Raw genomic sequence first — 11797 nt, 5'->3', positions numbered from 1 at the left:
CCAGCCTGGGAGGAGCTCGGGGAGCACTGCTGGCAGCTGGGGCACGGCCCACTGAAAGGGACCGTGGAAGGTGGGGGTCAAGACCTTTCTTAAATTCAGCGGTTAATCTTCCCTTGCTGTGTCTCTCTATAAGATAAATGCCAGATATTGCATACAAAAATTGCTAGTCAAATGCTGCTCAAACCCAAATGCATGTGGAATTGTGTGAAGTACTTGCATTTTGGTCACCAGGTTGAAGCAGCGTATCTCATATATGTTAAAAGTGTCAGTAAAGAACAAAGTAAGACAAACTGGTCCCTGTCTGGCAGATCACTTTATAGACAAAAAGCTGTACTGCTCATGACAAAAAGTAATTTTTCAAGTAATCTTTTGAGGGTTCCTTTGGGACAAACACAGAGATGCACACTCTGCCACATTAGACAACTATGAAATTCTTCTGTAATAGGAGACAGCAAAATTTTAGCATAATAAAAAGTGTATTTAATAAATGGCCTGGCAGCTAGTGTAAGTACAATACTGGTAGAGTTGGAGAATTTTTGCACTAGAAAAGGTACTGATTTAAATGGGGAGAATAATAACTACAATTAAAACCTCCAAACAATAGAAGCAACCTATGTCAGATGGGATTTAACTCAATGTCCTGGGTTAAGCAGAGACCAAGTTAACTTTCTTCTTAATAGCTAGCAAGAGGCTGTGTTTTGGATTTGTGCTCAGAAGAAGCTGATAAGAAATGATGTTTTGTGTTTCTGCCAAGGTCGGCAGACGAGTGAAGAGGCACAGCCGGTTGCTAGCCTAGGATTTGCTCTTAGGTTATTGAAAACTCAGATTAGCCAGTAATCTATTCCATAACATACACGTCATGCCCAGTATATAGGTGAGGACCCTCAGGAAGTTCGGCCCTTTTTGATTCCAGCTTCCTTTAGCTCCAGATCATCTCACTTCAGGTGCCTGCATTCGCTCTCCCAAGGCCTTTCCCTCCCACACACCCCGGTCAGCTCTCGGTCTGGGACGCTTGGACTGTTATCTCCAGTTTATGAGTGTGGTGTTTCAGGGACCCTCCCTTCTGCTCCGGGAGGTTTCAGGACCCCTCCCTGCGCCGGGGTCGACTCCCCCTGTTCCGGGATCGTTAGCCACGAACAGGCTAATCATCGGGGGGGGGAGGAAGGGGGGGGGCAGTATAACTGTGTATCACTCATTCTCTCCCTTCTCCGGGATCATTAGCCAGGAACAGGCTGAGCCTTTGGTCATCGGGTGGGGGTGTCAGTATCACTGTGTATCACTCATTTGTATATTTGCATATAGTATTATTTTCAATATTATTGTAGTTATTAAACTGTCCTCATCTCAACCCAAGAGTCCTTTTTTTTCCATCTACCCCTTTAACTCTCTCCCCTATCCTCGGATGGGGGTGGGAATTGTGTGAGCAGGTGTGTGTGGTTTGGGCTAACCCATCACACTCAAAAAAACACTGTATGTCCTTGACCTTAAATTTCAAAGTCCCATTACTTGCATTCCCTTTTTTTTTTTTTTTTTTTTTTTGTTCAAATTCATTTTGTCCCATCATCTGTTGTCAGGATGACCTGTATATTGAACTGTTCAATGTTTCCCTAAACAAGTTGTTCTTCTTGAGCCATTCAAAGAGAGCTACAAAATGGGGTGGATCAGGAATACTGACTTGCTGGTGCAAGCAAGCATTTTTTTACAGGTTCTGTAAGAATGCTAACAGAAAGGCAACTTGCATTTCCAGGGTCCTGACTATATGAAGGATTTGGTTCTCTCTCTCTCTCTCCAGCATCATGAATACGCAACTGTATCAACATTTTCCAGCATTTTTCCAGAATTTATTACTTCACCTCCTGTCATTCAGAGTCTCCATATAATAGGAAAAGGAAACTTAGCTTTAGAGGTGGAAAGACTATAACTAAGAGAAAAAACAAAATGTGTCGCACACATAGTACACTATGGCATATTACTGCCATTTCACAGCACTGAAGTGGAATGGCTGAGAATGTCCATTGATTCTCACTCTCAAATTGCCTAGCCAATTAAAAAGCTTTTATGTCAGCAGTTACTCTGATCAAAATTATTTTCCTGCATTTAAACATACCACAATGACTTTTTGGCATGTAGAAGCCTTCAAAATAAGCATCTCTCGTGTTAAACTCTTTACCTGGAGGATGGTATATTGCGAAGTTTAATAGAAGTCTATGCATTAACAGCCCACTCTTTTGTTATGCTTTTTGTACAGTTAATTTTTTTGCCATATGTTTCTATGCTATTCCAATACCATTAATATTTGTAAGTGTTTAATATTCCTGAGAAATATTATCTCAGGTAACAGTAATATTGTATCTACTTTGTAAGCCCAGCATACAAACCTATTCTCCGCCCCCCCATACTTATTACTGTAAACAGAATAATTCAAGACAGGAATATTTCATGCTTATCAACTGACAATATTTATTATTATAACTAAAAACTCTACATACAGCATCGCACAAAATTATAGCAGACTGATCAACAAAACCATGCTCATATGCAACTGTGCCAGCGCTTTAACAGAAGTTCAACATGTTGTGTGTTAGGTGTCTTAGTAAAGTGGCAATTTAGAGGAGTACTTCATGGGAGTACAGAAGTGCAAACTTTAATTCAAGGCATATGTACAAAACACAAGAGGATTGCTATACGTGCCACAGGTCTAAAAAACCCCAAACCAACCCCCCCACCTCAAAACACACCAAAAGAAGTTACATGAGTAAGTACTTGCACTCTTAGCAACCAACAGTGCTACCACACTGAAAGTCTTGCCCTCTATCAAGAAGCAGAGAAATGCAATCTGAAGAAATGCCCTTAGCTTGCAGTTTCAGACATATTAATGCGGCTATATCACATTAACTGCAGGGGATTTTTTTTTTTTGTTTGGCAAGACTGAAAGAATTACAGCACTATAAACGCACTTAGCCAGTGTATTACCAGTAATTCCTGAATTATTATATAAAGTAACTGTGTACAACAGTTGACTGTTAAAGGAAATAGTGTTTTTACATCAAAAGGTGATACCGTATACAATTCAAGTATGTAACTACAGGTGTGGAAATTCTGGCCTTCTGTTCCTGTGCACTATATGAAACAGATCAGTAATTACTTTTTCATTTTTAATCTTTCCTCTACACCTTTTCCCAAATGCCTTGACAAAAGGTGTAGATGGATAAATAAAAATGTACCTGCAATCCTACGTCTTTGGCACATTACTGTTCCAAAGTTGTTCACAGCCATGTGAGCACAACTGTCCAGTCCAACATGACCTCCGGATTTTCAGCATGCAGCTGTAATCCTCTCAGTTCACTCTCATGTCAACACCTTCTTGTATTTGACTGCAAGATTCCAGTTCCTGTTGTCCCCTACTTTTTATTTGCACCCTTTTCACCATCTGTTCCAACCAGTTGCCCAGGCAGAGATGTTATCTTCTCTTCTGCAAAGTGAGCAGCTTGACTGCACAACGTCATCTGTGGACAATCAGGGAAACACGAAGATAAAAGCATGTAACAGTACTTCTCTCATATCAGCTTTTGGGATGGCCTGGAGACACATTTACACTTCTGCCTGAGCACTAGTGGAAGCGCTGAAGACTTTACAAGCTTGAAAAACACTGCTTTACAAAAACAAAATTCTGATCAGGAGACAGTTTAAATTCCAAAGAAAATTGGCCTCCTATAAACATATTTTAATTGCTGTCTAGAGTAATTTAAAACAACCATGAAATACTCTAGGGGTTTTAAAATTATAAAGGCTTTTTCTCCTGTTAGCAAGTTAAACTCAAGACAGCAGTTAAACAGAAGTTACCATAAGCTTTGGTGAAAAACCTTAGTACCTACAGAGCTACAAAACAGAGTTCAAGTAACAAATTAGTAGCAGACATGACTACAAAAAAACCCAAACAACCCAAACAATGAAAAAGTGTAAGAATCCCCTCAAAAAAAGCGTTCATAGCTTTTGCTACACAGACACCACATTCTGTGAATATGGGAAGTCAGAATTTGGAGGCAGTTTTACCAACTTTGCTAGTTAAGCCAAGAAAGATAAAAACCAGAAATGTGAGAAACAAGGCCTGTGTGAATCCTGCTTTATTATTCCAGTGCCTCAATATATTTCATGTTCTTGAAAATTACTTTCTAAGTGCAGCAGAGACTGTGCCTTCAACAAGGACAAGAACAGAATTACAACTGGGTTAGCCCATTTTTAAGTATTTCCACAAGCAGTGCTATGGTAGCCTACCACTATATTAATACATGAACTCCTTTTTGGACTTCCCCAGATTCATGGGAAAATAAACCAGAAAATGCAGATGAAAGTACCAGAAAACTACAAAACCAAAGCAAGCATTTACATAATCATAGTGAACTCTGAAGCTGAGGATTGTGTGTCTGTGCACATAAATCTTTATAAACAAACACATATGAATGGCTGGGTTCCCCACTCCCCCTACCAAACAGAACACATAGGCAGTATCTTTCAAATGGGTTTTGGATAGGGAAATGTGAGTAGAGTGGACAAAGAAAATAACAAAGGAAAAGAACAGTGAGATTTTATTTCCTTGGCATGTGAAAGTACAGAAATGTTACTACAGCACTTACTGTTATTACCTTTTGGATCCCCAATTCATCACAAACTACAGCATTAACTACATCAGTGGTGGAATTTACACAATATTTACATTTTCAAAATGATTTATTTTTCTTAATGATATCCACACTTTATGCAGCCTATGAACCTGAAGAAAATGCATTTGCTTTGAAAGCCATAATAGTTAAGTGTTTTGAGGTGTTCAAAGTCAAAGAAGTAGTCCTGAGATTTCAGATGTTAAAGCTTTCTCCACAGCCACATGTTCCTTTGATGTTTGGATTATTGAAGACAAATTCACTGGACAGTTTGTCTTCTACATAGTCCATTTCAGTTCCTAGAAGTGTCAGCTGTGCCTTCTTCTCAATAAACACTCTAACCCCTTGAAGACAACAAAGAAAAAAAATTACAGCAAAATCATTACTCACTTTTAAATTCTCTTTTGACCAGTGATAAAAAACGAAAACTAAGTACGAAGACTACCAGTTTAACTTGGTTTCCCTGGCCTTACATGGGGCACTTCCATCGCTGTTTTGCTCTACCTATAAAACACTCGCAACAGTCCAACACTGTTATTTGCGTGTGCACATGAATGTAGGTACTTTGGGGGGGAAATTTACAACATGATGCCCAGGGAAATAAAGTTGTAGAATTTTGTAACGAATCTCAGCTTCAATACTTAAATCCCCTGCATTACAGCCAGTAACCAACTTCCTACCAATCTTCAAGTCCATGCATCCAACAAGATGTCCCAGCACCTTGAAAAACCAAAAGTTCTTCTTTCAAAATGGTTATTTTTTCTTTGGCCAAAACTATTAGGTCTACATTAACTACTATGTGTGAACTTTCAAAGATATCACAGCCTTTAAGGATTAAGAATTAGCAGTTGATTTTAGGAACTAGAAAGGAATCCCTTTTCTAAAGTATACAAAGTATCTACCTCTCTGGAAAGTTACTGAACTTTAAAACTGCAAATCTGACACAAAGGTGGGAGTGGAGTGCTTCAGCTGTCCACAGACTAGGAAATAATAAAAATAAAAATGCAAAATTGTATCAGTAAACAGCAACAAGAAGTCACTGAGTTATATGAGAGACTGCTGGAAAGCTGCTTCATCATAGTAGACACTGAGACAAAACATATTACCAACACACCTCAAGTCTGTGGGCAACTGAGTTGAATCTCCACATTTTTGGGGTCAATTTGGACAGTAACAGTGAAGACTAAACCTAATGAAAGAGTTTAAGGACTTGATCCCTGAAGCAGTCACTTAATACCTAAAAGCCAGAAAATTTGTGCTGGGATCCAAAGCCACTGACGACAGAGCTACATAGAAGTCAAGAGCCTTCAGTGGAAATCTGTCTAGAAGCAATCAGAACAAAACAGAAAGTATACACAGGCACACCTTAAACTTTGTCTGGCTTTGGAACTTCAAGTCTCTGCCCTGACTGAGGGAAACTGCTTTTATCTTCCTTAAGATTCAAATCAGGAAATGCCTTCTGAAAAAGTATTTTCAGCCCTGCAAAGTTAGAGCAGTTGAGTCAAGCAGAAAAGGTAACTCAAGAAGACAACTGAATTTGAAATGAAGAGGCATCTGCAGAATGAGGTGGCAGTCCCTAACTCACACACTCTAGTTCAATTTAATTCTTGCTGAAGTTCCAACTAATTCTCTGTTTAAATGAATAAAATTTATGATTTGGTCACAGGCATTCTGAATACATCTGGAAGATAGGCTCTGCCTAGTAGAGTAGCTTCTGTAAGAAAATGATTGCGGTTTCCCACTGTGCTGGTTTTGGCTGAGATAAGTTTCTTCACAGTGGTTAGTATGGGGCTATGTTTCGGACTTGTGCTGAAAACAGCATTGATACCACAGGGATGTTTTCGTCACTGCTGAGGAGTGCTTATACAAAGAGATAGCTGAACAGCTGCCTGCCAATGGGAAGTGGTGAATGAATTCCTTGTTTTGCTTTGCTTGTGTGTGCAGCTCTTGCTTTACCTGTTAAACTGTTTTAATCTCAACACACAAATTTTCTCACTTTTACCCTTCCAGTTCTCTCCCTCCCTCCACTGGTAGGGAGTGAGCGAGCGGCTGCATGAGGCTTATAGCTGCCTGGGGTTAAACCACAACAGTCCTTTTTGGTGCCTGAACAGGGGCTCAAAGGGATTTGACTGGAATGCGCTAGATCGAATTTATAGCTGTTACTGCTGTTTATCTGTTAATCAGCAGGCCCCTGTGCTTGCCATGAAGCTTGCTTGCCTTACTGCATATTAACATCTAGTGCTCCTCAGTGGCTGCTTTTTGCTTTTGCTTCTTTCTATACTGCTTATCATCTGACTCTGCTGTGCCTGGGAATGTTCTGATAATAGCAATAGCCATGCGCCTGGGCTGGCAGACAGCCAGGGCATTGCTGCTATTTCTGTGCTGCTGTACTGGACAGTGTGAACTCAAGCTGAAAGGTCGGTGACCTGTGTATGAATTCACGTGGGAGCAGGACACCCCAAAGCATCTGCAGTCGTGGTTATGTCTGTGCCACAGCAGGTATACCTCTGAAGGGATTGTGGCCCAAGGATAAGTCCACACTGGAGAAGGTACACCTTGAAGAATCTGTGGCTGTGGCTAAGTCCACATGCTGCAGCAAATACACCTTGAAGCATCAGTGGCTGTGCATAAGGTCATGCTGGAGCACCTCAAGGCGTGTGGCCATGGATAAGGCCATGACAGAGGAGATACAACCCTGGAGGGACTGCAGCCATGAGTAAGGCCATGTTGCAACAAGTTTACTTCTGAAGGGACTGTGGCTGTGGGTAAGGCCACACTAGAGCAGGTGTACCTCAAAGCAACTACAGCTGTGGATAAGTCTGTGCCACAGCAGGTATACCCCTGGAGGCACTGTGGCTTGTAGATAAGGCTCCACTTGGAGCACGTACACCACTAAGGAGCTGAAGTCTGTGGATAAGTCCAATCAGGAGCAGGGGCAAGGGGAGGAGTTCACTGCAATGTTAAACCTGATGGTCTGGTTCAAAGTGACCAGGGGTGGAGATTATAATGGAAATACCTTTAAATTGTTGTAACCCATTATTTGAGTTGCACATTATAGCAATTACTATAGCAGTAACCACCTGAAACAATGGAAGACAAGCCTTACAAGAAGCAGTGCAAGTGCAGCAGTGACTTGACCTGAGCTGGCTTTGGTGCTCACTAACTCCACACAACACACCACCTCTCTGTCCTGAGTGACCACAGTAACAGATGGAGCCCAAAAGTCATGGACTAAATGAACTCAGTGGACATTCTATGAACATTTTACAGGCATGGTCCCCATGGACTCAGAGAATGGTATCTATATACTATATCAAAGGAAGAGAAGGAGCATGGTGGTTAATGAGGACGTATTGGATAGTGTGGGACATGAGCATGACATAAATGGTATGGAATACGGAGTGGAAAGTGTGCTGGTTTTGTCTGAGACACTTTATTTTCAGCACAAATCCAAAACATAGCCCCATACTAGCTGCTATGAAGAAAACCGTGTTGATAACACAGGGGTGCTTTCACTACAGCTGAGCAGTGCTTACACTGAGTCAAGGCTTTTTCTGCTCCTCACGGGACTGCACCAGTGAGTAGGCTCTGGGGGTGCACAAGAAGTTGGGAGGGGACACAGTTGGGACAGCTGACTCCAACTGACCAAAGGGTTATCCCATACAATATGACATCACAATCAGCATATAAAGCTGGGGGAAAAATAAGGAAGGGGGGATGTTTGGAGTGATGGCATTTGTCTTCCCAAGTAACCATTAAACATGATGGAGCCCTGCTTTCCTGGAGATGGCTGAACAGTTGCCTGCCAGTGGGAAGTGGCGAATTAATTCCTTGTTTTGCTTTGCTTGCATGCATGGCTTTTGATTTACTTATTAAACTGTCTTAATGTCAACCCACAAGTTTTCTCACTTTTACTGTTCTGATTCTCCTTCCCATCCCACAGTGGGAGAGTGAGTGAGCAGCTGCGTGAGGCTTATGCCTGGTTGGGGTTCAACCACAACAGGAACTTCAGCAATAGATCCTTCACGGGCTGCTCAATGAGATTATCAGGCAGAAAGCTTAAATATCAGCATATGAAAACAATTTGTAAAATACTCTTAAATTAAAATAATAGAATCTGTTGTTACAAAGCAATATAAAGGTCAAAAGCATAAAGACTTTAAAAACAAATTACGAATCAATGAAGACTAAGACTAGTTAGAGAAGATAATGAGGAAAATCCCTTGCAAATAAAATCTTTCCTTTACCAAACTTTGGTTTAAGTATACTGACAAAGCATGCATTGTTATGAATTCTCTAAATATCTGCTGCAAGCCACCTCCAAAGACATGAATGACAGACTGCACTATTCTAATAGGGTAGTTTCTGACACACAGACTGCAAAGCTGCAAATCTTAACTGGTTACTTCAAAACAGAAACTAAGGTGACAACTATTCCCATAACAGAACAGTAAGACCTCTTGCTATAATGTGTTACTTCAAGTAAATTCTAACCTATACCTTGGCAAACCTGTAATAAGTTATTCTTCCCCACCACCACAGAAATTTGCTCTGCTGCATCAAAAACTCACCATCCTGAACTACTTCTTCATCAGAGTCTCCTTTTGATTTTGTATATTCTAATGTGTAAGAAAGTCCATTGCATCCTCTTGTACGAACACCTACTTTCACACCTACCTAAAAAAAAAACAAAAACAAAAAGCAAGCCAACAACATATTAATTACTTTATAAAAACCTATTCTGGAACACCAAGATAAAAAGTATGCAGAACAACGAAATGCTGAATTTATTATTCTCCACTGCCTCAAAGCAGAAGTCAATTAGCTTAATGGATTAAGAGGTAACATTTTTTTCCTTTTACAAAATTGGACTGCCAATGCAAAAGCAAACATCAGATGTTTGCTACTGTGGATCAAGCTCTGAAGTACGTTAGTTTTGAAGTAATAAACTGTTGTCACTCCTGTAGGTGTCTGGTCTCAAAAAGACAGCCAAAATTTCAAAGACTGATATTTTTGTGACTTCAAATTAAAGTTTACTCAGATGCTAATTCAGGTGCTATGTTAAGGTTATTGACAGTAAAGTAATTCTGAAGCTGTGAGGCCACAAGAAGTGCAGTTACTAGATTTTCACAGAACTCTTGTAATGACACCATCATAAAACTTACTTCAAACCACAGTTTTAAAAAACATACTTTGATTTTTTTATTACCTCTATTGCCAGTCTCACTTAAAAAGAAATCTCCTCCTTAAATAAAGTACATTTATTTGCTGTTTTAATCTACCTTAAAGTCGACCTTAGCCAATAAGTTTATAACATTCACAGTATTCTATAAGTTTGACAGAAAGAGCATCTGTGTAAGTAAGGAACTGAGAAAAAGTTTTAAAGAAACAGAAAACTATTTGTGCACAACAATCTTTCAAAAGCATCTGTACCACTTTCCACATACTCATGCTTCATCGTTGAAGAGGAAAATTATGTTGTCTATTTCCACAATCAAAGTTATGATAAAAACGTATCAAAGCATATCACTTGTCTTCAAGTGGGATCTCAGACAAACAGCATTTGATCTTTTCAGACTAAATACCTTTCTTTACAGAATCTGCTACAAATAATGGGCTGGAAAATGCAAACAGCTTTTATAGCAAGGGGATAACTGACCAGCTAACCTGTAGGCTTAGGGCTTCCTGAGGATGGTTTAAAAGAAGCAATGGGCCTTGTATGAAAAAGAGAAATATTATTATTGAAATAATACTGTAAAGCAAGAAAACCTAATGCTTTTTTTTACAATGATTAGAAAGCAAGACTCTGTTTTTCCCCCAAGAAAAAAAGATGACAAGCTCAATCAGTTATTTGGAGAAACTGATAGTTTCTGAAATGACGCAAAGTTTCCTAAGAATTAGATGTCTTCCAATGGGTATGAATCTAACTTTATTACAGTATACTTCACTATGAAAATTTCTGGAAGAAATGAATTAACGACGTGTTAATATCAACAGCTGAAGATATTCTCCCTACCAGAAGTCACCTCTATGTCATACTAAAAGGCTTCATTAAAAAATATCTCACAAATATTTTGAAGCTTAGATTTTTTCAACTTCATTGATCCCAAAAGAAACGTGACAGTGAAATGTCATTACAGTCAGGTACTTCCTGCATTTCAATTTCTAACAAAATGAAGCTTGATATATAAACAAGCTTACATATTCCCCTCCAGAAAAAGATGCCAACATCTCTAATAAACACCTTCTAGCTTCCAAGTTTAGCCAGAAATGCTCTGTGACAATGAGCTGTGCTAATACCTTAGCACAATCTACAGGTTGGCCCTGTTTATACTTACATGCTCAGGTTTATCTTTAAGAAGCTGTTTTATCTTCTGAACAGCTGATGGGGTCTGAAAAACAAAAACATGTATATCAACTTTGAATTTTTTTTTGTTTATTTGCAGTGAGTGCTTGCACATATTAGACTGTCCAACTTACTTAGCTCTACTACAAAAAATTTCAATTCCAACTCTGTGCACTTAAACTTTCTTAGTTTACATTGGTTTCCTATCTGCAAAGTCCACCTTCAGCATCAGCCCATCTGTCAGTACTGACTACCCTGTGTTCTACTTGATCTGAAGATACGTACTCTGCTGTAAAACAGATGATTGTTGAATCTAATCCACTCCCCTCCTCAACCACACTTCCAGCAAACACGTAGTTCAAGAACTACAGTTCTTAATATTAGGGTGCTTGGGTTGTGTGTCATCCTCCCCTCAAATCACCACCATAATTCCATTAAGCACTTCTGCTCTTGTGAAGTTTTTGTCACATATATATTACAGACAAAAATCAATTAGGCACAGAAGTGTTCATGGCCTACTTCTCCCATCCCACTAACACAAAGGGGAACTGTGACTTTACAGAAGATAGAGTCACTGTTCATGCAGATCTAGTTCAAGAACACAACAGAAACATAAAAATTTCCATTACTTGCCTACAAGTTTCTAAGACACTGAGAAAAGTATCAGTAACGTTAAATTCTTACTGTGAGCAGACTTAAACACACAAAGCAAACTACAAGTACACTTCCAGTAGAAAACCTTTTCTAATTCTATTATGAATCTTCATTTGTTACAGAATCACTACTGAACAGG

The 11797-nt window shown here is 39.5% G+C and overlaps 1 protein-coding gene across 1 annotated transcript; it reads right to left on the bottom strand.

Moving 5' to 3' along the window:
• Positions 1-4566: 4566 nt before the first annotated feature.
• Positions 4567-11050, bottom strand: ISCA1 (iron-sulfur cluster assembly 1; the record flags this gene model as incomplete). Its single annotated transcript, XM_010085459.1, has 3 exons — positions 4567-5002; positions 9230-9335; positions 10997-11050. Coding segments are annotated over 3 exons (309 nt in total), but the record flags the coding sequence as incomplete, so codon positions are not given.
• Between the last annotated feature and the right edge of the window lie 747 nt (positions 11051-11797).

The sequence above is a fragment of the Pterocles gutturalis genome, unplaced genomic scaffold (genome assembly GCF_000699245.1).
Source record: "Pterocles gutturalis isolate BGI_N339 unplaced genomic scaffold, ASM69924v1 scaffold5915, whole genome shotgun sequence".
Taxonomy (NCBI): Eukaryota; Metazoa; Chordata; class Aves; order Pterocliformes; family Pteroclidae; genus Pterocles; species Pterocles gutturalis.
The sequence above is the reverse complement of the archived record's forward strand: the minus strand, read 5'-3'. Positions and strand labels throughout refer to the sequence as shown.